General features: G+C 43.5%; 1 protein-coding gene across 1 annotated transcript; it reads right to left on the minus strand.

The window, feature by feature from the left end:
• Nucleotides 1-1,775: 1,775 nt before the first annotated feature.
• On the minus strand, nt 1,776-27,770 carry LOC134337203 (ribonuclease Y-like). The gene is made up of 5 exons (XM_063032029.1): nt 27,400-27,770; nt 19,751-19,847; nt 14,072-14,186; nt 6,354-6,455; nt 1,776-4,132 (listed from the first exon to the last, which is right to left on the minus strand). Exons 1-5 carry the CDS (start codon nt 27,730-27,732, stop codon nt 4,123-4,125), a joined length of 657 nt encoding a protein of 218 aa, XP_062888099.1. The 5' UTR covers nt 27,733-27,770; the 3' UTR covers nt 1,776-4,122.
• Nucleotides 27,771-27,929: the final 159 nt, after the last annotated feature.

Consider the following 27,929-nt stretch of genomic DNA (forward strand, 5'->3'; position numbering starts at 1 on the left):
GCATGTGATCCAAGGAGACCTTGCTTTGTGGATCCAGAATTGACTTGCCCACAGAAGGCAAAGAGCGGTTGTAGATGGTTCATATTCTTTATGGGGGTCTGTGGGTCAGTGACCAGTGGTGTTCCGCGGGGATCAGCACTGGGACCCCTCCTGTTTATGATTTTTTATAACTGACCTGGATGAAGAAGTAAAAGGGTGGATTAGTAAATTTGCTGATGACACAGAAGTTGGGGTGTTGTGGATAGTGTGGAGGGTTGTCAGAAGTTACAGTCGGACATCGGCAGGATACAGAAATGGGCTGAGAAGTGGCAGATGGAGTCCAACCCAGATAAGTGTGAAGTGGTTCAATTTGGTAGGTCAAATTTGAAGACAGAATTAATGGGCGTATTAATGTATATATTAATGGTAAGATGCTTGGCAGCATAGAAGATCAGAGAGACCTTGGGGCCTGTGTCCCTAGGACACTCTAAGCTGCTGTGCAGGTTGACAGTGTAGTTAAGAAGGCGTATGCTGTGTTGGTATTTATTAACCATGGGATTGAGGTAAGTTACAGCTATATAAGACCTTGGTCAGACCCCACTCTGTTGTGTTCTGGTCACGTCACTACAGGAAGAATGTGGTAGAAAGAGTGCAGAGGAGATTTACAAGGATGTTGCCTGGATTGGAGAGTGTATCTTATGAGAATAGGTTGAGTGAACTTGGCTTTTTTTCCTTGGAGTGGCGGAGGATGAGAGGCGACCTGGTAGAGGTGTATAAGATGATGAGAGGCATTGATTGTGTGGATAGTCAGAGAATTTTTCCCAGGAATGAAATGGCTGGCATGAGTGCGCATAGTTATAAGGTGCTTGAAAATAGATACCGAGGGGATGTCAGGGGTATATTTTTCACACAGAGAGTGGTGGGTGCTGGAATGCACCGCCAGCAACGGTGGTGGAGGTGGATACTATAGGGTCTTTTAAGAGCCTCTTAGATGGCTACATAGAGCTTAGAAAAATAGAAGGGAATACAGTAGGAAATTTCTGGGTATTTTCTAGAGTAGGTTACACAGTCGGCACAACATTGAGGGCTGAAGGGCCTGTAATGTGCTGTAGATTTCTATGTTCTATGCTCTAAAGGAATAACATTTGCCATCCTCCAAACAACTAGAATGGAAAATCATATAAAAAGTAGTGGATATGGCTCAATCGATCACGTGTAAAGCCCTGGCAGCCATCGAGCACAGCTACATGGAGTGCTGTCGCAGGAAAGCAGCGTCCATCATTATGACCCCCACCACCCAGGATACGCTCTCGCTGCTGCCATCAGGAAGAAGGTACAAATGTCTCAGGACTCACCACCAGGTTCAGGAACCGTTATTACCCCCCCAGCCATCAGGGTCTAGAACCAAAGGGGATAACTTCACCCAAATTCCCTCACCCCGTCACTGAAATGTTCCCACAACTAATGGACTCACTTTCAAGGACTCCTCATATCATGTTCTAGAAACATAGAAAATAGGTGCAGGAGCAGGCCATTCGGCCCTTCGAGCCTGCACCGCCATTCAGTTTGATCATGGCTGATCATCCAACTCAGAACCCTGTACCAATATTTATTGCTTGTTTATTTATTATTATTATTTACCCTTTTTGAATTTGCACAGTTTTCTGTCTTCTGCACATTGGTTGAACACCCCAGTTGGGTGGTTATTCATCGATTCTGTTATGGTTATTTTTCTATAGATTTATAGAGTATGCTCACTCATCAGAAAATGAATCTCAGGGTTGTATATTGTGACATAGATGTACTTTAATAATAAAATTTACTTTGAACTTTGAACCTGAGAGTACGCCTGTGGCCAGTAAAGACACAAAAATTATCACCAAACGCACAGCAATTGTTGTTACATTTGAAGTATCTATTACATTTCATGAATTGATAAACACACTATTCTATAACAATGGAATCTGGATGGAAATGAAGTCAAAACATAACATAACAGATACCTGGTCAAGTGTTATTTTGGGATTTAATTCAGAGTTTTGGAAGATATATTACAGATTAAGAGATACCTGGGAGTATGTGAATTGATTCGCTTTGGAAAGTCAAATTTGAAGGCAAAGTACAGGGTTACTGGTAAGATTCCTAGCAGTGTGGAGGAACATAGGGACCTTGGGGTTCAGAAACATAGATCTCTCAAATTTGCTGTGCAAGTTGATTGGGTTGTTAAGAAGGTGGAGGTGTGTTGGTCTTCATTAGTTCGAGGACTGAGCTCCAAAGTTGCAGCTCTATAAACCCTGGTTTGACCACACTTGGGAGTATTGTGTTCATTTTTGGTCACCTCATTGTAGGAAAAATGTGGAAGCTTTAGGGAGGATGCAGAGGTTTCCCAGGATGCTGACTGGATTAGAGACTTTGTCTTATGAGGATAGGCTGAACGAGCGAGTGTTACTATCTTTGAAGCAAACGAGGATGAAAGGTGACTTCAAAAAGGTGTACATGATGATAAGAGGCATTGATCAGGTGGACAGCCAGAGATTTTTTCCCAGGTTGGAAGTGGCTAATATGAGGGGGCATAATTTTAAAGTAGCTGGAAGAAAGTCAGAGGTAAGTTCTTTGCATAGAGAGTGGAATGCTATGCCAGGGGTCATTAGGGACGTTTAAGAGACTTTAAGTCAGTATAGGGGTGAAGGAGAAATGGAAGGTTATGTGGGAGGGCAGGGTTAGCTTGATCTTAGAGTAGGATAAAAAGGCAGTACAATATCAGGGGCTGAAGGGCCTGTACTGGGTTGTAATTTTCTTTATTCTAAGTTACAGGTGGAAATGTAGTAGAAGGGGTCTGAGATTGAGCTTGGGGTTTGGAGTGAGGGGAAAGTAAATTTAAATATAAAATAGCCAATGTCTAATGGTAAGTAATACCTGCAACTTAAAGAGTTCAGGAGGTTTATTGATGCAATAATATCTACTCATATGCTGTAGTCAGGCTGGAGACTAATCAAAGGGTTTAATGAACGTGTGTATAACAGACACTGGGAAGGATTTAAAGGCCAGTAAAGGCAGTGGTCAAGGTGTTTATATACCAATAATGAACAGTTGGGAGCAAGCTATCAGCTGGAATTTAATTGAAGGGTTCAGAGGGTAGTGTTATAAATAGGATAACCAGTATCTGGGACTAGGTTACAGGCTAGTATCTGATGGAAAGGCTTTGGAGTTTTCATTGCGAATAATAGTAATCAGAGTACATTTTGTAATGATAGTCCATTGATGGTGAACAAGGGCCATCCAACCCTTGGACACATGCCTCAGTTTCACTGATTTGTATGAATGTGTGCCAAGATACTTGTTGGGCAATCTTGCTAAGCTTCTGTTACTGGTTCATAGCTGGGTTTCAGTGCAGAGAAAGCAGATGGTTACACTGAGTCCTGCTGGACTCCTGTGTGGTTGTTTCATGCTCTGCTACAATGCAGTGTAGTGCAGAGTGGTTAAGTTACTGGGCTGGTATCCAGCTAGCTGGCCAGTTGATATGTAGAACGTAGTTTGAAATCCCACTGTGGAATATAACAAAACCTTGGTAACCACTTGGTAACCTTATAACTAAACCCAGGTAAAGAACTAAACCTTGAATCAAAAGCTTGTATCATTAGTAGGTTGTTTCAAAAATCCACTTGATTGCCAATCTAGAAATCTGTCATCCTTATGAGTCTGGTCTCTGTGTGACTTGAGACAACAACACCCTCTGAAATGGTCAGCAAGGCTGGCTGCCGAATTTCACATCCTATAAATGAAATGAAAATTATCCAGATGGTGTCTGGAACTATCAGGAGTCCAATGGAAGCAACCAGGGATGAGGTTTCAAGTCCGTGATAGGGCAGACCATGTGAGCTGAGGAATAGGAGGGGAATACATAGTGGCTCATTCACATTCTGTGCCGTACATGTTATATTTCGGGGTTATATCGCTGGCTGGGCTGTAGATCTTCGCACCCACTATTTCAGCATGAGCACCTTGGGGAGCGTGGGTGTTGCTGCTTCATCACGGGGTAACTGCTCAGATTCCTTTAGGGGATTGTGTCCAGAGGGTCAGAATTCATGTTTCCCTCTGTTTATAACCAGCAATCATTCCCTGCATACTGGGGTCTTCCTTTTTTCATTGACACCTTCAGGACACAACAAAAATCATGAGACATTTCTATTGTCCTTCAGCCCACCGCCCACAAGAATCAGCAATGCACACTCTGCATATCCCTTCTCCATACACCAGCATAATGTCTGAAGCTCTAACAGCCAGCTCAGCTCCACACCTCCCTTACCCCATGCCACAATTCCCCACCCACCTAGCTCCATTCTTCATACCCTACTCTCCACTGGTGAACCCAGGGCACCCTCACCCACACCTCTTGATCTACCCGTTGTGACGAGAATACACATAGATTAAGATGTTAGCTGTCCTGTGCTGGCACCAGTGGGTTCAGCAGTTGGTCTGCCACCTGTCTTCAGGAGAAAGAGAGATAAAGAAAACAATGGAGCAGCATTTGGAGACGTTAATGAAGGGACGGGAGAGTTTAACGGAAGGAGAGCTGTCAAGATCGGCTCCCCCTTTGAACCCTGAACTGTTTGAAGTGATGGACAGGTGATACCCCAGCAGGGGGATAAAAAGGGACAGGTTCGCTAAGGCAAGACACACACGACACCCCGAGGTAACGAGACCCTGGAAGCGGTGCGTCTCCCACAAGTCGGTGGGAAGTTTTGGAAGGCTGGTCGCGGGACAAAGCCATAGACGCACAGGGTAGAAAAGCATGATCAGCGGGAACCTGGTGTGTGTCCACCCTTGCCTGGGTGCCAGGTTCACCGCAGAGAAACGATCGTATCTGGAAACGGAGGGGTCACGGTTGGTGACCTCAGAAGACATCACAAAGGGCTTGCACGAAAGCTGACTGTGAAGAATATTGAAGGTCTGTGTGGAAGCCGTTTGAATATTCATTCGTTTTGCTCTCTCTCTCCTTGCCCCCACTGTCCATCTCCCACGGCAGTGATTACTGTGAACTGAACTGAACTAAATTGAACTGAACTTTGCGTCACTTTGAAACTGGTCATTTACCCCTAGACGACGATAGAGCTTGATTGATCCTGTTATCCTAATTCTGTGTACATGTGTGTTTATCATTGCTGAACTGTTGCATTTACTATCCTTTTGATTAGAGTACTGTGTTGCTTGTTTCTTTAATAAAACTTTCTTAGTTCTAGTAATCCAGACTCCAGCTGAGTGATCCATTTCTGCTGGTTTGGCAACCCAGTTACGGGGTACGTAACACCGTATTCCTCACACCCTACCCTGTCCCAAACTCCTCTTCCACTATCATCCTCTAACCCCTCTCTCCCTTTCCCACATAAGGACACCACAGCACAAACCCTCTCCCTCCCCCTCCCCCCATTGCCCATTCCCCACACACAACCTTCTCTCCCGTCCTCCCCCAGTCACCCTCCCTCCTCTCCCACAGTTCGACCCAACAACTGCTCCCTACACCTCACCTTCCGTGCCTCATTCCCCACCTGCTGTCCATATATAACAGTTCCCCTATCTCTCTCTATATAGCCTCTTATTTCAATCCTTCCCTTGTTCCTCCCTAATGCTTTCTCAAATAATACTCTCCCTCCTTAATACAAACCCTTTCCCACTTTCTCTCTTGCACCCCTGCACACCCAAACCATCCTCCAAACTCCATCCCATAATCATTCTCCACAACTCAACACCTTTCCCTCAGAAGCCACCACCCCACACTGGCGCTTCTGCAATCTTCTCCACTCACTCCTCCCCACTTCTCCCATTCCTCTCCTCCACACGCCTGCCCAGTGGACAGTGCTAGCCGGAGCGCACCAGAGCGCGTCCGGCACATCTTGAAGAAAAAAGCCAATTAACTAGGTGCCACCCAGGGTGATTGAGTATCTCAGAAACTGCTGATCTCCTGGGATTTTTACGCACAACAGACTCTGGAGCTTACAAAGAATGATGCCAAAAAGAAAAAAACATCCAGCTAGTGGCTGTTCTGTGAGCAAAAACATCTTGGTAAATACACTCGCTGGATGTTTTTGGCACCATTCTTTGTAAACTCCACAGTCTGTTCTGCGTAAAATTCCCAGGAGATCAGCAGTTTCTGAGACACTCAAATCACCCTGGGTGGCACCTACTTTATTAGCTTGTTTATTTTGTCTTTTTCCCCTTAAAGATGTGCCAGACGCGCTCCGGCTAGCACTGCACCCCTGCTCCTGCCACACGTTCTACACCATCTCCCACATTCCTGAGCTCCATCCTACATTATCACACACACGTCCGCCCCTTCTTCACTGTTCATAGACTTTCCTTTCAGTGCTTCAACTTACCCATCACAGCAACGAGCCAGGCAAAAACCCAAAACGAAACACAAAATCCACCACCAATAGTTATATTCCTGATTTTCACATGATTTACTCCCACGGTTGTATCTGTAAGAAACAAGTTCAGGTAATTAAGAATTAATTTCCAATTGTCTTTATAACAGAGAATGATAAAAGGCCTTCCTGAGGCCCAGGTTTAGTATAAACACTAGTGGTCCAAATTCTCAGGCAACTCTCTCCAGAACCCAGGGATGTTTGACCCCCACATCTCTACACACCATCCTTTGCACCTATATCTACCTTCCTACCATTCTACACCCCATTTAATCCTTTCCCACTGCCCAGGTTATCACTATGCTCTTGTAAGAACTAGTTTAAACCAATAATAGAATGTTGTAAATGTTAAAGCCTATTTAGAAGTGTTCCTGGTATATTTCAGTGTTTGTTTTGCTGCAATGGAACAGTGTGACACCACAACTACAGCAGCATTAATGGTGTTGAAACAGTCTTCGGTCAAACTGCAAAGTATGATGGTTAGTCAGGGAATGTGCTGCAACAGAAAAATGTGTGAAGCGTGTGGACTGTAAAATGTTATTTGAAGCAGGGACAAAACAAGTATATTAAATTTACCTGGAATATGTCTACAAAAGCAGTTGTGCTTTTTGGTGAGGGAGGGTGTTGGATGTTTGGGGTTTGTGAGTTTTGTTACCTTTTCCTTTCCATGCAGGAAAAGGGGAGCGGGGGGAGATTTTTCCATCAATGACTCTCACTGTTTTTCTGTACTTCATGGCTATCTTGAGAAGACGAATATAAGAGTTGTATTGTACATGCATACTTTGACACTAAAATGAACCTTTGAAAAAGGGTTTGATGTAGAAGAACAAAATACTGCAACAACGCAAAACACGCAGAAATACTGCAACACACAGTCCTGAAGAAGGGTCTTGGTCTGAAACTTCAACTCTTTGTTCATTTCCACAGATGTTGCCTGACATGCTGAGTTCTTCCAGCATTTTGTGTGTGTTGCTTTGGCTTTCCAGCAGCTAAAGGATTTCTTGTGTTAACAAAATACAGCATATGTCTAAAGTCTGAAATAAAAACATAACATACTGGAAACGCTCAGAGGTCAGGTATGATTAGTGGAAAGAGAAAGAAAGTTAATGCTTCCAGTCAAAGATTCTTCACCAGAATTAGAAAAGTGAGAAAAAAGTTGGTTTCAAGTTATAGAGAGAGGGGAGGAGGGATGAATTGGACAAAAGGAATTTCTCTGATAGATGAAGCCTCACACCCCTTCTCTTCACTCACCTGCCCATCACCTCCCTCTGGTCCCCCTCCTCCTTCCCTTTCTTCTGAGGTTCACTGTCCTCTCCTGTTAGATTCTTTCTTCTGCAGCCCTATACCTCATTTATATATCACCTCCCACTTCTTACTTCATCCTCTCTCCCCCAACCACTCACCGTACCCCTCGCTTGCTCCTATCTATCATTTGCCAGCTTGTCCGCCTTCCCCCTCAGCCCACCTTCTCTTCTGGCCTCTGCTCCTTTCCTTTCCAGTCCTGATGAAGAGTCTTGGCCCGAAACATCAACGATTTAAGCACATAAGAAATAGGAACAGGAGTAGGCCATCTGGCCCATCAAGCCTGCCCTGCCATTCAATAAGATCATGGCTGCCTTTCTATCTGCCTTTTCCCATAATCCTTAATTCCCCTACTATGTACAAATCTATCCAATCTTGTCTTAAATATATTTACTGAGGTAGCCTCCACTGCTTCATTGGGCAGAGAATTCCACAGATTCACCACTCTCTGGTAAAACATTTCCTCCTCATCTCCAGCCTAAATCTACTCATCCAAAACTTGAGACTATGTCCCATAGTTGTAGTCTCACCTACCAATGGGAACACCTTTCCTGCCTCTATCTTATCCATCCCATTCATAATTTTATATGTTTCCATAAAATCTTCTCTCATTCTTTTGAATTCCAGCAACTACAGTCCCAGGCAACTCAATCTCTCCTCATAGTCTAATCCCTTCATCTCTGGAATCAACCTGGTGAACTGCCTCCAAAGCCAGTATATCCTTCTTCAATAAGGAGACCAGAACTGCAGGCAGTACTCCAGGAGTGACCTCACCAGTACCCTATACAGTTGCAGCATAACCTCCCTGCTCTTAAATTCAATCCTTCTAGCAATGAAGGCCAACATTCCATTTGCCTTCTTGATCGCCTGCTGCACCTGCAAACAAATCTTTTGTAATTCATGCTCAAGCACTCCCGAGTCTCTCTGCACAGCAGCATGTTTAATAATAATCTGCACTTTCATTTTTCCTTCCAAAGTGGATGACCTCACATTTACCAACATCGTACTCCATCTGCCAGACCCTTGTCCACTCACTTATCCTATCTATATCTCTCTGCAGGCTCTCTGTATCTTCTGCACAATTTGCTTTTCCACTCAATTTAGTATCATCAGCAAATTTAGATACACTACACTCAGTCCCTTCTTCCAGATCGTTAATGTATATCGTGAACAGTTGCAGGCCCAGCACGAGCCCTGCAGCTCCCTGCTCACCACTGATTACCAACCAGAGTAACACCCATGTCTCCCAACTCTCTGCTTTCTATTAGTTAATCAATCCTCTATCCATCCTAAGATATCACTCCCCCCACCCCAACTTCATGCATCCTTATCTTATGGAAAAGTCTTTTCTGTGAGACCTTATTGAACGCCTTCTGGAAATCCAAGTAAGTAACACCCATCCGTTCTCCTCTATCCACTGCGTTCATTATAGCCTCAAAGAACTCCAGTAAGTTTGTCAAACAAGACATGCCTTTGCTGAATCTATGCTGTATCTGCCTGATGGCTTCATTTCATTCAAGGTGCTTCGCTATTTCTTCTTTAATGATAGCTTCAAACATTTTCCCAACTACAGATGTTAAACTATCTAGCCTATAGGTACCCGCCTTTTGCCTACATTCTTTTTTGAACAGTGGCATGACTTACGCCATCTTCCAATCTGCTGGGACCTGCCTAGAATCCAGGGAATTTTGGTAAATCGTTACCAAAACCTCCACTATAGCTTCTGCCATTTCTTTCAGTGCCTTGGGATGCATTCCATCAGGACCAAGGGACTTAGCTATTTTCACTCCCACCAATTTGCTCAGCACTACCTCTTTAGTGATACTATTGTATCGAGGTCCTCAGCTCCCATCGCATCCACAACATCTTTCTTTGGCATGTTAGATGTGCCCTCCACCGTGAAAACAGACACAAAATAGTCATTCAAAGCCTCAGCCATTTCCTCATTACCCAATATCACTTCTCCTTCTTGTCCTCCAAGGGCCGTACATTCACTTTAGCCACCCTTTTCTGCTTTATATAATTATAGAAACGTTTACTATCTGTTTTTATATTTTATGCTAGTTTATGTTCATAACCTAGCTTCCCTTTCTTTATTGCTCGCATAGTGGTTCTTAGTTGCTTTTTAAGATTTTCCCAATCTTACAGTTTCCCACTATTCTTGGCGACTTTGTACTCATGAACTTTTAGTTTGATGCCTTCTTTTATTTCCTTAGTTATCCAAGGCTGGCTCTCCACACCCTTGCTGTCCTTGCTTTTAACTGGAATATACTTTTGTTGAGCACCATGAAAAATTTCTTTGAAAGTCTTGCACTGTTCCTCAACTGACCCACCACATGAGCTGTGTTCTCAGTCTACACTAGCCAAATCCTCCCTCCTCCCATTGTAGTCGCCATTGTTTAGGCATAATACACTGGTTTTAGATTGAACTATGGCACCCTCCATTTGTAAAAGAAACACAATCATACTCTTTCTGAGAGAATCCCTAACTACAAGATCACTAATTTTACCGTCTCATTGCACAGGACCAGATGCAAGATAGTCTGTTCCCTTGTAGGTTCAGTAACAGACTGTTCAAGAAAGCTATCACGGACTTCTATGAAGTCCTCCTCAAGTCTGCCTCATCCAACATGACTCATCCAATCTATGTGCAAGTTAAAATCCTCGGTGATAACTGCTGTTCCATTCTAAATGCCTCAGATATTTCTCTGTTTATTGCCTATGCCACTGTAATGTTACTATTCAGTGGGCGATAGACAACTCCCACCAGTCATTGTTTCCCTTTACTATTCCTAATCTCTACCCAGATGGATTCAACATTCTGCTCCTTAGGTCTTATATTGTCTCTCACTATCACCCTGATCTCATCTTTAGTTAAGAGTGCTACCCCACCTCCATTACCGTCCTGCCTATCCTTCCGTATTATCTGATATCCTTGGATATTTAATTCCCAGTCCTCTCCACCCTGCAACCATGTCTCCGTAATGGCCACTAAATCATAGTCCTTTGTACTGATTTGAGCCACAAGCTCACTGACCTTGTTTCGAATACTACGGGCATTGAGATCAAATGCCCTTACACTTACTGTGCTTTTATCTTTATCTTTATCCACATTTTTCCATCTTACTTTATCCATACTTCTCCAATCTGTTCAACTCCTACTATTTAGTTTCAAACCCTATCTGCAGCCCTAGTTATGTGACTCACTAAGATCCGGGTCCTATCACAGTTCAGGTGGGGCCTTTCACACTGGTTCAGCTCCCTCCCTCCCCAATACTTGTGCCAATTTCCATTAATTCAAACCCGCTTCTCCCACGCCAATCCTTGAGCCATGCATTTAACTCTCTAATCTTCTTGACCCTCTGCCAATTTGCATGTGGCTCAGGTAGTAATCCAGAGATTACTACCTTTTGGTCCTGCATTTTAATTTAGTCCCCAGCTGCTCAAATTCCCTCAGCAAAACCTCTTTCCTCATTGTACCTATGTCAGTGGTACCCACGTGGACCATGACAACTGGATCTTTCCCCTCCCACTACAAATTCCGCTGCAGGTGAGATAAGATGTCCCGAACCTGGGCACCAGGCAGGCAACACAGCCTTCGGGACACTCTATCCCCGTGACAGATGACTCTGTCTATTCCCCTGACTATACTATCCCCAATTACCACTACATTTCTCTTCTCACCCTCCCCTCTTGAATGGCTCCCTGAACTACGATGCCACAATTAGGTTGCTCATCCTTCCTACAGCCGCCACTCTCATCCACACAGGGAGCAAGAATCTCAGACCTGTTGGACAAGCTCAAGGGCCGAGCTCCTCCAGCACTGTCTCTTGGATCCCACGACCCACCTCACTCGCAGTCACACCCTCTTGTCCCTGACCACAGACCAAACTTGACGCAGTAAATCTAACGGGTGTGACTCCCTCCTGAAACAGCGAATCCAGGTAACTCTCTCCCTCCCTGATGTGCTGCAGTGTTTGAAGCTCAGATTCCAGGTCATCAGCTTCGAGCCTGACTTCCTCGAGCAGACAACTCTTCCTACAGATGTGGTCACCAGGAACCACAATGGGGTCCACCAGCTCCCACATTATGCAGCTACAGCACATCACCTGATCCTGCATCATCCCTACTTTATTTAATTAGCTGTAATTTAGTGACTTTTTATTCAATCACGACACTAGCTTTATTTGTTACTTACCTGTGCCTCCTTGCCAAAGCCTCAAGTTACCACTCCTACACTGGTCCACTCACACAATGGCCGCTCTGCTTTGACCCTGCTTTACTTTTATTTGCTCCTGCTAATGAATTGCGAATCGATCGGTCCGCCACTACTGCGCCGATCCCTGCGAAACGCACTTTTTAAAAAACTCTTCTCCCCGACCTATGCAAAGCTCACTCTCTCTTCAGATCAATAGGTCCACCGCTAATTTGTTGCCCTCCATAGATGCTGCCTGACTTGCTGAGTTCTTCCAGTACGTTGTGTATGTTTCTTCGATCGCTGAAGACAAGGTTGCCATGGAGAAGCACTGTTTTACGAAGCTGCCTTCGGGCAAGATGTTGATGAGGAAATTAGAGCATAGGACATAGAACATTACAGTACAGTACAGGCCCATCACACAATAACCTACTATGAGATCAAATAACTTTTCTCTCCAACTTTTCTCAGTTTTTCTATCATCTACGTGCCTTCCTAAGAGATTCTTAATTGCCCCTAAAGTATCACCACCCCTGGCAGGGCAGGGCGTTCCATGTACCCGCCACTCTCTGTGTACCTCGGACATCCCCTCTATAATTTCCACCAATCCACACATTAAAACTACGCCCTCTGGTATTAATTGCAATTAGCCAAATTGGAGGAGGGAAAAGCACAAAACAAGAGACTAAAAAGGAGAAAGGTGGGAAAAAGCCAGCTGGTCATTCAGAGCCTCTGGAGTTGAAAAAGAAATCAAAAGATTCTAAAGATGCTGGAAATCTTGTACAACGCATGATGAGAACAAGCTGAGAACTGCATTTGTGGAAGGGACTGGTTTGGCCTGTATTCAGGGAGGAAACAAAAGGATCACAGGTAACCTTGGTGAGTGAAAGGAAATATAAAGTGATTGTCTGTACGATAAATATGAGCCGGTTCCAAGCAGGGAAATGGAAATTGTCAAAGTGGCAAAGTAAAGTAGATCTGGAACTAGTTTGCTTAAAGAGAGTGTATGAAAAAAGGGTTCTGATACCGAGAGAGAAGAAGAAGAATATCTTTGTTGTCATTGTTGTGGAGCAACGAAACACAGTTTAGCAGCTCAAAGTTTTGCAGCATGACAAAGAATATATACATAAAATAAACTCTGAAACCTCAGGAGTGCAGTCCAAAATTAATAATATATGGATGAGGGTGGGGGGTAGGACTATTGCACACCTGCCATTCCTGGAAGTGTGATGCATTTAGCTGCCGCTGTCTTAGGAGGGGGGCGGGAGAAGAGAAGCGGGTGTTATACATTTCACTGCTTGTGAGTAGTAGCTGTTAAGGAGTGTCTTTGTTTTCATCCTTAATGCTCTGTATCTCTTCCCAGAAGGTAGAGGGGAAAACAGGTGATGTCCAGGATGAGTGCGATCCTTTGAAATACAAGTAGCCTTCTTTTGAAGTCTGCCAATATAAATGTATCTGAGAGAGGACAAATATGACGAGAAGGAAGAGAAAACAGCAGAGACCGTATGACACCCACTCTGATGGCAAGTCTCTGAGGTTTTGTGGGAACACTGTGACTATTGTTTGTGTTAAGTTTGGTTTCTTTATACTCGATAGAACTACCTTAATAAACCTGTTACCAATATACCAATATCCTGTCCTGATGAAGGGTCTCGGCCCAAAACGTCAAGCATTAATTCATTTCCATAGATGCTCACTGACCCGCTGAGTTCCTCCAGCATTTTGTGCGTGTTACAGATACCTGTTTCATTTCTCACCCCTAATCTCTGATGAAAGGTGATTAACATAAAACGTTAACTCTGTTTCTCTCTCCATCAACCTGAATGTTTCTAGCACTTTCCGTTTTGGCTTCAAAAATATTTAACTGCCAAGAAATTTGGGATAATGCTACAATTGTTGGAAGTACCCCAGAGGAAGATGATCTGCCTTTCCAGTTTCTCCCATAGACTGATCCAGGCAGAAAGATGTCACTCTGTCTTTCATTGTATCAGTGGCTGCCCTTTACAATTGCCTCTGCTTCCACCACACTTACCCCAGAGAAATGCCGCGTCCCCCCTTTCACACGTATCCCTAAATTCCCACCCGAGTTTTATCTATGCACCCATCTCTGGGCCCCATACAATCCCCTGTAGGACCTCAAATAAAATTCATTTTAAAATGCACAAGGTCTCACTGAGCAAACTTCCGTTCAGAATTAAGTCTTTCCAAAATGTGTTCATTATTGTTCTTGCATTCCTGTATCTCGCGGCTGTAACGCAGTTGTGCCTCTTCACAATCCTGAAGATTACCTTTAAAAATAAGAGTTAAAGATTGATGAACTGGGGAGAAAGGATAAGCCAATGCAAATTAAAACCTTGTCTCTGTGTTTCATGATTTACATGAATAATATTTGAAAGAGATACTTCTATGTTCTAATGCAGTCTGACAAGTGTGGGAATGACAGAGTGAAACACCTTCTCTTACATACAGTGTTAAGTTTGGGCCCGTTTATTTTAGCTGGGGAACAACAGAGGTGCGTTCGTGTTGCTTTGAAGTTCACTCTGTGTCAATGCACCAATACTGATTCCCCAGTTAGCTGTCCCAAAACAGATGAGCCAACTGTTACCTGATTGCTACTTGGGGGATCTTGCTGTATGGAGCTACATACTATGTTTCCTATGCGAGCTCTCTTGCACAGAAGGCAGTGTAAACATAGAACATAGAACAGTTCAGGATAGAAACAGACCCTTTGGTCACAATGTTATGCCAACCAGCTAAAGAGCAAATCAAAAATACCCAACTATTAATCCCTCCTACCTACTCCATGCCCTATTCCTCCATCTTCCTCACATCCACGTGCCCAGGTATGCAGTAAATATATTCAGAATATTCAAGAAGAAGTTGGATGTTTCTCTTCAGGTTTAGGGAGTCAAAGTAAGTGGGGAGGAAGGTTACTTAATTTAGATGCTCCTCCATGATGATATTGCAAAGCAGAACAGGCAGAAGGAAGGACATGAGAAATGGATTCAGGAGGCCATCTGGCCATCCAGCCTGCTCCATCATTCAAGATCATGGCTGATGTGACCATGGACTCAGTTCCACCTGCTTTCCTATTCTCCATCACCCTTAATCCCCCTGCCTAATAAGCACAGGAGATTCCAGTTAACTATTAGTTTTACATCAGGACCAGTACGTTTTGGACCAGTTAAATGGTTGCCCAATTAGCCAATGTTCACTATTTCATTTAAATAGATAACTTGTTATTCAGCTATTAGCTGAAATAGCTGAATAACAAGTTATCTATTTAAATGAAATAGTGAACAAATTAGGACTACCAATATTACGACAGCACTCTAAGACTAGGTGTTAGCTCCGGATAGTTATCGAGAGAGAAATTCACCCAGTGTACCCTGGTATGCTGGGAGGGGCTGCACCTTGAGTAAAGGGGCTTGCTGTGTCCATTCTGGGACAGCTCACTCACCCTTGTTCCCCACCAGACACTCAGCTCTCACCTGTAGCTCCAGGTAGCTGTTTGTGTGTGACAGAGGCCACACCCCAGTACATTGCTTTGACAGGCAGGCTAAACCAGGTGAGAATAGCTCATACCCTGGTGAAATAGGGGCATACCCATCCTGGCCTGTGCAGTCAGCGCCAGCAGATTGAGCGGATGAGATTAACAATGAAATTCAATGGCCAAGAAGGAGGCTCTGCAATGCTTCGTTTTATCCACTGCAAACAAGGAAGACCCCAGTCTGTGACGACAACTTGTCCCACTGGACCCGGTTTCCCGAGATCGACAGAGTGAAACTGTCAATAGCTCTTCCAATTTAAAAACTCTCCCACACAGGCTTTATTGTTATTGTTGGATTTAATCAGCAACTGACATGCTGCTGTGTACTTTTATTTGACCAAATCTTCATTTCTATTGTAACATTCAAGATAATTGTTGATCTCTTCAAATTCTTTCACAATCGCTAACTTGTTGAAGTAGTGAAATAGTTTCAATTTCACTCCTGGCCATTTCTGGCATCTCCAAGCCTGACTTGTTGAAATCGAAGTTAACAAAACAATTCCAACTTGTCTTACTACTTATTTCTCAGTATCAGTGACAAACATCACTGCTTTTTGAACACAAACTCACAGAACTAACACTATTTAAAAACTGTTTGCTCCAAACATGTGCAGTGTCTAACAGCCATAAAAGTCCACACAACTGACACCAGTTAAAAACTGTTTGGCAAAACTGTTAGTGGGGCGGCCTCTGCTGCTTCACTGGGCAGACAATTCCACAGATTCACAACCGTCTGGGAAATGCAGTTCCTTCTCACCTCCATCCTAAATTCTCTCACCTGAATCTTGAGGCTATGACCCTAATTCTAGTCTCATCTACCAGTGAAAACAACTTTCCTGCCTCGGTTTTATATATCCCTTTCATAATTTTTTGTTTCAAAATTCTTCTAAATTCACTGAATATAGTCCCAGGCAACTCAATCTCTCCTCATAGGTTAACTCCATCAACTCCAGAATTCTCTGGTGAAGCTCCTCTGCACCACCTCCAAACCCAGTACATCCTTTCTCAAGTAATGAGACCAAAACTCCATGCCCTGCTCCAAGTGCAGGTCAGACAGTACGCTATACAGCTGCAGCATAAACCTCTCTGCTCTTAAATTCAATCCTTCTAGCAATGATGTCCAATGTTACACTTGCCTTTTTGATAACCTGTTGCCACTTAAATCAACCTTTTCCAATTTCAAGACCCTCTGCACTCTTTCACCATTTAAATAATAGTCTGATCTTCCATTTTCCTTCCAAAGTGGATGACCTCACATTTACCGACAGTGTACTCCATCTGCCAGACCCTTGTCCACTCACTTAACTGATCCGTATCTCTCTAAGGGCTCTCTGTCCTCTGAGCATTTTGATTTTCTGCTCAGTTTTGTGTCATCAGCAAAGTTGGATATGCCAGACTTGGTCCTCTCACGCAAATCGTGAAGGCACATCACTGTGAGCCCAGCAGTGACCCCTGTGGCACTCCACCCACCACTGGCTACCAACCGGAGAAATACCCATTTATTCCAACCCTCTGCCTTCTGTCAGTTAACCAATCCTCTATCCATGCTGATACATTACCCATAACTCCATGCATCCTTATTTTCTGGATAAGTCTTGTATTCAGCACCTCAACGTGGCCAAGCAGCCGAGTGATCACATCGTCAAGTTCGCCAATGACATGACAGTGATGGGGCTCATCACCAAAAACAAAGAGACAGCCTACTGATAGAGGTGAAAGAGCTCAAAGGCTGATGCCAGGTAATAAACTCCTTCCTCAATGTCAACAAGACAAAGGATATTAAACAATCTTGTATCAAATGCCTTCTAGAAATTCAAGTACACATCATCTTCTTATTCCCCTCTATCCACAATGTTCATTATATCCTCAAAGAACCCCATTAAGTTTGTCAGACAGGAATGCCCTTCATGAATCCCTGCTGTGCCTGCCTAAAGGAACCATTTCTATCGAATGTCTTGTTATTTCTTCTTTAATGATAGCTTCAAGTATCTTCCCAACTGCAGACGTTAATCAAACTGGCCTATAGTTACCTGCCTTTTGCCTACATCCTTTTCTTTAAACAGTGGCATGGCAGTCACTGTCTTCCAATCTACCAGGACCCACCCAGAGTCCAGAGAATACAGGTAAATTATCACTAACACCCCTTCTGTAATGAATAAACTCTTCTTGGGCTTCCAGCCAGGTGCAGGTATCAATTTTAACTGACATTTTGATGACAAACTCTGCCATCTTCATCAGGGATGATGTCTAGTTAGGTGGTATTTATACCCCTGTCTGTCCCCCCTGATCGGTTAATCCTCATCCAATCTGGTTTCTGCTGTCCTACCTTGTTTACAATCAAACTCCAGTTCTTACTTAGAGTAAGGCCTTTGTCTTTGCTAAAATTCTTTTTCTCTGGTTTTATTTCACCAGATGGTTCCAAAAGCCGTTAGCGTGGCACAGCAGTTTCGTGCCATCAAAGTCAATCCTGTGGCCATTGCAAATGCAATGTTCTGCTTCCGCCAATTTCTCTAGGTAAGCCAAATGGAGACACCTCATGTGCTCCCTGATGCAGGTTTGCATCCTCTGGCTGATGTACACGGCTCCGCATCCACAGGGAATCCTGTAAACCCCAGCCGACCTGAGTCCCAGGTCATCTTTGACCCACATAAGCTGTGATTTGAGCTTCCTGGCAGGTACATGGATGGTATTAATCTGATTTTCTTCAGGATCCTAGCCATCCTTCCAGAAACTGTGGAAATATAGGGAAGGCAGGGTGTTGTGACAGGTTCCTCCTTGTTTTTAGATTTTCTGGGTTTTCCATCGGCCCTTTTAGGGACCTGATTTTCTTTACCTTGTAGCCATTCTGTAGGAACGTTGTGCGTAGTCACCAGGATCTTGAAGAAATACCGGATTAATTCCATCCATAAACCCGCAAGGAAGCTCAACATCACAGTTTACGTGGGTCAAAGATGACCTGGGACTCAGGTAGGCTGGTGTTTACAGGATTCCCTGTGAATGCTGAGCAGTGTATATATTGGCCAGAAGGGATGTATGGTGGAAACCTGCATCAATAGTACAGGAGGTGTATCTGTTTGGGTTACCCAGAGAAATCAGCAGTAACAGAACACTGCATTGATAATGGCCATCGGATTGACTTCAGCAGCACAAAACTACTGTGCTATGCCAGTACCTTTTGCGACTGCCTGGTGGACCAAACCATTGAAATAAAACTGGATGAAAAGAATTTTAACAAGGACGAAGGCCTCGCCCTAAGTAAGAACTGGAAATTGATTGTAAACAAGGTGGGACAAAAGAAACCTGATTGGATGAGGACTAACCAATCGGGGGGATGGACGATGGGGGTATAAATACCATCGGAATATACATGTCTAGCCATCGTCGCCAATGAAGGTGGCAGAGTTTGTCATTGACAGATCAGTTAAAATTGATCAGATAAAATTAGTCTGGAAGACTGAGAGAGTTTATTCATCATATACACCAGGTAAGCACAAGATCTTTGCTCATCCCTTCTATAACTTCTGACATTTCTTTCTATCTTCACTTCCCATTGTATTCATGACATCTGTCATTAGCATGTTATATATCTCTTCCATATCACTATACTTCTGCTCCTATTTTCTATGACAGCTCTTCAGAGTATTCCATTGGCTGGGAAGTGCTTTGTAGGGATAAGGATTATCAATGGTACAGTGCAAGTGTTTCTTTAATTCTCTACGCTCTTCTACTGAATGGAGTGACCCCGTATGGAATGCAAGGCCAGATAGCTCATCAAATGCTTTAGTGCACAAGCCCAAGCAGACAGGCTATCCAGGCAAAAGATTCTGCAGATGCTGAAAATCCACAAAAAAACACTGGAGGAACTCAGTAGGTCAGGCAGAATCTGTGGAAAGGAATAAGCAGCTGCTGTTTTGTGCAGAGAACCTTCATCAACTGCCTGAGCAACAGAGTTCATCCAGCATTTTGTGAGCAACATTACTGCCATCCATCTAGTGTCGACAGGGATGACAAAGATTTGCCTCTTTGTTCAGGCTCAGCCCACTGAAGAGGGAATTACTGGAGGCAGCAGTCGACAAGTGCCTGGTGCGGGAGGAGCTGCATTGGGTCTAGCAGAGTTTGAACCGTGTGTCTGTACATCCCTGGGCTCATACTTCTCCCATTTCCTGCCCTCTCCTGCATCCCTTTGATCTTGAACGGCTGCCCATTATGTGCTGTCTAATACCACCCTGACATTACATGTTGTTTGATATCTTTCTCTCAGGCACTGAAGCGGCTATACAAATGCAACTGTTGTTGACCTACCTTCCAGTTCCTTCTTTGTGGAATATAAGCCCTTGTTCTCATCACTCAGTTTTTTGACGGTTTCATCCTGAGCTGCTTTCTGTTTCTCCAGTAATGTCTGTTTAAAGAGAGAAAAGCAAATAATGTCTTTCTGCAGATCAAACTCAAGATCAAGTTCATCGTCATAGGCACAAGTGCATTGAAAAACTTTACTTGCAGTAGCGTCACAAACACTTTGCATTAGAGACTTTATGTTCACAAGAAAAGCATAAATTTAACAGTATATTATACAAAATTAAACGAGAAAGGAAAGAACTGGAACAAAACATCCACGGTATGTAAAGAGGTCATAGTGTTTATATACTGAAGTAGTGTTTCCTGTTTACAAGTTGTTTCAAGAACTGGATGTTTGAAGGAAAGTAATTGTTTTTGAACCTGGGACTTCGGGCTCCTGTACCTCCTGCCCTGTGTTAGGTGCTTCAGATTTACACCTTGCCGTTTTCCCAACAACTTGAACTTCCAGTGTTACAGATAAACATAAATGCTTCCGTACAACCTTGCAGTAAACAACATTAAAACCCTAAGTTAACAATACCAACTAAACTCGGGCTATGCCAAAAATGACTACAATCGAGGACTGTGATATCTTCACCCGAAAACACGGCTCAAAAAAATCGAAAATCAGCACTCCATCGACGAAGCAAGATAAGGAAGTTTCTAGCAACATGGTGGAGCTAAAGGCGCTGCTAGCTGAATTAAAGTTACTTTGCTCTGAGTTTGGATGCAAACTGGACAGTATAGATGACCGCCTGGGTAAGACGACCAGCTCTGTCGCTGCCTTGGAAAACAATATGTCAGAGGTGAAACGAAATGTTGCTTTTAATACCACACAGATGGAAGAGGCTGAAAACCGAATAATGACGACAGAGGAGCACGTGGAAAAGAACAAGGCTGAACTAACCAACACCATGAAGCGAATGGCCTACCTGGAATCCAAGACTGAAGACCTGGAGAATCGGAGTGGAAGGAAAAACTTGTGGTTGTTCGGCCTCTGGGAGGGCGCTAAAGGAAACCAACCACTGCTGGAGTTCATACAAAACATGCTGCCGCGCTGGCTGGAGCTGGACACCGACAGATCCTTCATTCTAGAAAGAGTTCACCAAACTCCAGCACCGTCAAAACCAAACCAGAACAGAGCGGTTCTCATTCGGTTTCTGAGATTTCAAGATCGGGAGTTTGTTTTCCGCTCCACTAAACAGCGTAATATCACGTATGAGGGAAACAAGCTTTTCTTCGCTCAGGACCTCTCGGCTGAGACCATGCGACAGTGTAACGAGTTTAACACGGTCAGAAGAGTGTTCGTCAAAAAAGGAACTTTCCACGGATTTCAACATAATCCACGCAAGGTGAGAGTCCTCCACAATGGGAAAATACACCTGTTTTCATCACCAAAAGAGGCGGAAGAGTTCCATCGAGGACACACTTGAGGGGTCTGATTATGGCAGTAGTGAGATTTATTTACTTCCATACCCATGAGAATCAGCTGATACTGACTGCTTAACAGATATAAGCCTACACTGAGTCCCAGAAGACATCTTTTTTCTTCTTCCTTTATTTTTCTTTTACTAGAACTACCACTTTAGCCTCTTTTATTCTATTCTTGAAAAGAACCTGTATTTAAGAGGTTGTTTATACCGCCAGAATAGCTTTATTGTTTTGTCTATTTTTATTATTTACAACATTTTTGTTTGTTGAAACCTTAATTCTATTGAGATGGGACTCCATGGACCTGAATGAACATTTACAATAGACAATACTGGCATACAGTTTAGTGGCTGCTTTGACTTTATTTTTATGCTAAGTGGGTTGAGTATATAACGTTCTAAGATATAATAAGGTGCATGGTTGATGGACACCACTAGTTGCCTATGGAGTTAGGTTTGCCCCTCCATAGAGTGGATCAGCACAAGCTCTACAGTTCTTTGTTTTGAGTAAGGGAGGGGGAATTCAAGAGTTCACATCTCTATATGTGTAAATGTATATGTGTTTTTTGTTTTTCTTTATGTATGTCGTGCACCCAACACAGCAGTAATATTTCTCACTCCTTTTCCTGGTATAATTGACATGTTCCATATATGGAACAGACGAGCACTCAGATTATCTTTAATATCAAAGTCACGAGCTGGAATGTTAGGGGACTAAAGAAGTTAACCAAATTGAAACAGGTTATGAATAGGATCAAACAGCTTAAGTCTAAAATAATTTTTCTTCAAGAAAGTCTCAGATACAAATGTTTGCGTCAAATCGGTAAGGAATAAATGGTCTGGCCAAGTAATATATGCAAAATACAACAACTATGCTAGAGATGTACTTATTCTTATTCATAGAGCGATACCATTTCAAATTATGAAAACAATCCAAGACTCGGCCGGAAGGTATGCAAGATAATTTCTTCTCTTTCACATTAAACCTAGTCAGTATATATGGCCCAAATGAGGACAATCCTAAATTTTTTGAAGATTTCTTCCTTACTTTGTCCACTTTACGAGGCTTTTATATCATTGGGGGAGACTTTAATTGCACTTTAAACCCAGCAATGGATCGCTCTACAGGCTGTGATACCTATAAGGCACAAACTAGAAAATTACTAAGACAATACATTGTGGTTATAAATTTGGTTGAAGTATGGAGAGAACAAAACCCTGGCAAAATAGAATACTCTTGTCATTCAAGTACATGTAAATCTCATTCTCATATTGATTATTTTCTTGTCTCAAGAGAGCTCTTATCAAAGATTAAAAGTTGCTGGTATGATGGCATAGTAATAGGCAACCATGCTGCTATTTCATTAAGTATTCATATAGAGAAATTTATTCACAGTCCCCCGAACTGGTGATTTCAGGTGAGATTGCTACAAAACCCAGACTTTGTTAAATTTGTGGGAACTAAAATAGTTATTTTGAGTTAAATACAGATCAAACTAGTGCCAGCACAAGATGGGAGGCGGTCAAGGCATATATTAGAGGAGAAATCATTAGTTATACAAGCTTCAAGTCGAAACAAAAAATAGAGATGGAAACTTTGGAAAAACAAGTTAAATCTTTAGAGGTAGAACTAACGGAAAGGGATGATCCAACAAAACAGAGATCTGCTGCTTTTGAGAGCCAAATATAATAAATTATCTGCTGATAAAGCTGCAAAAAGTTTAATGTGGCTGAAGCAATCTTATTACAATCAAGGAGGAAAAGCTGAGAAACTTTTGGCATGGAGATTTTAAAAAATACAGTCTGATAGAGCAATTAACAGTATAATAACCTCTTCAGGAAGACTAACTATAGACCCATTGGAAATTAATAACAGTTTTAGAGAATTTTATGAACATTTATATAGATCAGAATGCCCCCAAGCCTCAGAAGAATGGGACATATTTCTTGATAAGATTCAATTCCACACACTGACAGAAGATGCAAAAAAGGAGTTAGAGAGAGGTTTAACAATTGAAGAGTTATTGCAGGTTATCCAAAATATTAACAGTGGTAAAGCACCAGGGCCTAACGGCCTACCAATTGAATTCTACAAAACATTTCAAGAAATATTACTAGTCCAGACATCCCACCTCTCCCGGAAGTTCTGGGAGTCTCCCGCATATCGATAGTGGCTCCCTAACGCCTGGAAATTATATACAATATCCCAGAAATAGATTTTTTTTGAGAGGGAAAGGGAGAGTGAGCAACCTGATTGGTCTCTCTTCGTGCGAAGAGTAGTCCCCAACCACTGGGCCACGAGGAAACAATATGAGTCAGCTGCACCTTTCCTCATTCTCTGTCCTGCACTATTGAATTTTAACGCATGTGAGGTCATCAGTGACCCCAGACGTGCAAAGGAATGGGTCCGTGACCCATTTGTGAATGTCCCCGGTGAATCACCCTGTCAGCGCGGGAAGAAGATCAACTCCTCGAGCTTGCAAATGATGGTGGGCTGAAAAGTATGTTTGACATAACATCTCTGCCGGCATTCTGGATCAAAGTCAAGGCTGAATATCCTGAGATAGCCACGAAAGCACTGAAAACGTTGCTTCCATTTCCAACATATTTCTGCGAAGCAGAGTTTTCTGTAATGAATGCAATGAAAACTAAATTGCGGAATAGACTGGACATAAGGAACCCCCTTCGAGTATTGCTGTCTCCCATCACCCCTCGATAGGACCGTCTTGTTGCAGGAAAACAAGCCCAGGGCTCCCACTAATTCAGTGATATTGGTATGTTGCAATGATTTTATATATGCATACGAGGAAAATATGCGCTGTGTGTTTAATATCCAAACGTTACTTGTCTCAGCTTGCTCCTGCCCCACCGAACTCATTTCTGAAAGCGTTCACCAGCAACTTTCATGTGTGTTGCTTAAAATGTTATGATGCTATTGACTTATAAGTGACTTATCATTCAGTGGTCCCCAACCTCTGGATCACGAAGAATACAGCGGTGGCTGGAATGCACCCAGCACATCTTTCAGAAAAAAAGCCAAATAAACAAGCTTAAACAAGCTAATTAATTAGATGCCGCCCGGCATGTAAATGTTGGCCCAGATCAGAGGCGATTGCCGATTGCGTCATCTCTGATCTGGGCCGACATTTACGTGCCGGGCAGCACCTAATCAATTAGCTTGTTTATCTCAGCTTTTTTCTTAAAGACGTGCTGGTTGCGTTCCGGCTACCGCTGTACCGCTGCATTCTTCATGGCACGGAGGTTTGGGACCACTGTTATAATTGACTTATCACTACATTCATGCGACGAAAATATGCGCTGTGTGTTTAACATTAAATTCGTTAGATAAACCCCTTTAGAAACGAAATTGAGTGTATTAGCCACTTACAAGTGACTTATAGTTGAATTATCACCTATATTCCAGTCGTGCTTAACACCCACCTCCCCCCCGCCCCCAGTCGGCCAGTCCGCAAAAATATTGTCAATATTAAACCGGTCCGCGGTGCAAAAAAGGTTGGGGACCCTTGATTTAAACTGGCTGGCTAGCTACTAACGAGCTACGCTATTGATGTCCTACGTGATGAGGCCAAACTCCCTGTAGACTTGCTTAAAGTTGTAATAGAATAAACATGATAATATAAGTACATATTTTAATGTCACATTTGCTGCATATACCCAACTTGGTTTACAGATTAGACAAAATCACTAAACAAAGTATTACATACACCCTTGGAGGTCGACGGGGGGAAGGAATATGGGGTTGCAGGAGGCGGGGGTGCTACCTCCCTGAAATGGTGGTGCTACCTCCCTGAAATGAGTTTTTGCAGAGTGGGATGTCTGCTAGTCCCACTCTTAAATATGTATGACGAATCTTATCAGGATGGAACTCTCCCATCCTCCTTATGGCTAGCAATGATAACGCTGATCCTGAAGCCAAGCAAACCTCCTACAGAATGTTCTTCACTTAGACCGATAAGTCTAATTGGATCCGACACATAAATACTTTGTAAAGCCTTAGCAAGAAGATTGGATCCTTATATCCCACATCTAGTTCATAATGATCAGAATGGTTTTGTGCAAAAACGCCAAGGATTCCATTATATTAGAACAGTTCTTAACATAATTCATGAAAAATTTGACACTAAAGATACAGCAGTATTATCACAGGATGCTCGGCAGGCCTTCGATACAATAGAATGGCCATGCTTATTTCATGAATTGCCTAGATTTGTATTTGGAAAGAACTTCCTTAAATGGATTCAGATTTTATTTATAAACCAAATAGCCAGTGTCTTAATAGACAATAGACAATAGGTGCAGGAGTAGGCCATTCAGCCCTTCGAACCAGCACCGCCATTCACTGTGATCATGGCTGATCATTCACAATCAGTACCCTTTTCCTGCCTTCTCCCCATATCCCTTCACTCCGCTATCTTTAAGAGCTCTATCTAACTCTTTCTTGAAAGAATCCAGAGAATTGGCCTCCACTGCCTTCTGAGGCAGAGCATTCCACAGAACCACAACCCTCTGTGTGAAAAAGTTTTTCCTCAACTCCATTCTAAATGGCCTACCCCTGATTCTTAAACTGTGGCCTCTGGTTCTGGACTCCCCCAACATCGGGAACATGTTTCCTGCCTCTAGCGTGCCCAATCCCTTAATAATCTTATGTGTTTCAATCAGATCCCCTCTCATCCTTCTAAATTCCAGTGTATACAAGCCCAGTCGCTCCAATCTTTCAACATATGACAGTCCCGCCATCCTGGGAATTAACCTCATGAACCTACGCTGCACTCTCTCAATAGCTAGAATGTCCTTCCTCAAATTTGGAGACCAAAACTGTACACAATACTCCAGGTGTGGTCTCACCAGGGCCCTGTACAGCTGCAGAAGGACCTCTTTGCTCCTATACTCAACTCCCCTTGTTATGAAGGCCAGCATGCCATTAGCTTTCTTCACTGCCTGCTGTACCTGCATGCTTACTTTCAGTGACTGATGAACAAGGACACCTAGATCTCGTTGTAAAATTGTATAGTTTCTAAACCAGTCATCTTGGAGTGATCTACTCGCCAGGGATGCCCTTTGTCACCGATGTTGTTTATACTGGCCATAGAACCCCTAGCTATGGCAATAAGAACACAGGCAGGCCTGTTGGGCACCCAGTTAGGAGAACAGGAACATAGAATGCCCTTATATGCTGACGACGTGATTCTTTTTTTAACAAATGTATCCATCAGTATTCCAAACTTAATACAACAGATTGAATTGTTGGGGCAGTTCTCTGGTTATAACATTAACAAATCAAAATCATCAATACTATTTTTGAACAAAGAAGAAAGACTGAAACCAGTCATAAAATCCCCATTTATAAATGCAAAGGAAGGATTTACCTACCCTGGTGTCAAAATTGCCCCTGAAATTAAAACAATCGTCCCAACTAACTATGACCCACTAGTGGACGAAGTGAAAGAGACGTTGGATCGATGGATAACAATGCCCATATCAATGACTGGCCGTATAAACATGATCAAAAGTAATATATTACCAAAATTTCTATGCCTTTTTCAATCACTTCCTCTCCCACTACCAAAATCATTTTTTGATAAGCTTAATGGTATTTTTAGTAAATTCATTTGGATTAATAAAAAAATCTAGACTGAGACTCAGGTTCCTATGTCTGCCTTATGAAAGGGGAGGGCTACGGCTCCCGAACCTGAACACAAGGAAATCTGCAGATGCTGGAATTTCAAGGAACAACACCATGCGATGGGCTAAGTGCGGTGCCAACCGCTCTCAGGGAGCTCCACGCCATGTGGGCAATGCAGCCAATTCGATGGCATCTTACCAACCAACTTAGACACTTGTCACCTCTGTGGGCTATGCCTAGCCCACCTGGACAGCATCTCCCAAATCTCCACAACCAGAGGGATAAAAGTCCCTCAGTACTGCCGTGCAATGGTGCACCGCTCCTTCAGTCGCCTGGAGCTCCTTCCTGCGGCACTGGCCTCCAACTCCTCCAGTGAACTTCATATCTCACTCCCGAGCCCCTGACAGTGCGGCGCTCCCTAATTTCCACCGGGTACGGGATCGACCTCTCTACCTCACCGCATTCCAGTCCCGGGTCCTACTGATCAGCTCTGGAGCTTTACTACGCTGTGTGATCTCTGCCCCAAGATCCAGGGCTCTCACCTCGCAGTTCTGCTGACGTTCCCGCAGCTCGTCTCTCTCCTTCCGCAACTCGTCTCTCTCACTCCGCAGATCGTCTCTCTCCTTCCGCAACTCGTCTCTCTCCCTCCTCAGCTCGTCTCTCTCACTCTGCAGCCTCCCGTTCTCTTCCAGCAGGCTCTCTTTCTCCCTCTGCAACTCTCTGATCTGCATCTGCAGTCCCGCCGTTTCGGGGTGGAATTTCCCCAGATTGGCGAGAAAGAGCGTCCATCCCAGGACGCCGAGGACGAGGACGAAGACTATGGCAAGGAGAAGGGGATGGGTGAGCTGCCGAACTGTACAACTCCTGCTCTGCATCCTGCCTGGCTACAAGGAACTTCAGCAACAAGTCGTGAGCGGCCGAAGTTTCCGAGTGGCTGCTAACTCCTCCCTGGCTGCCGGGGCGTATCTCCGGAAGACATCGCCTGTGCCAAGCACTGAAATTGCGTCCCTGTCCAAACATCTGACACCCATCCACTTTACCATAATATCAGCTCAAAAATACAAGTCAAGCT

The sequence above is a fragment of the Mobula hypostoma genome, chromosome 24, assembly GCF_963921235.1.
Source record: "Mobula hypostoma chromosome 24, sMobHyp1.1, whole genome shotgun sequence".
Lineage (NCBI taxonomy): Eukaryota > Metazoa > Chordata > Chondrichthyes > Myliobatiformes > Myliobatidae > Mobula > Mobula hypostoma.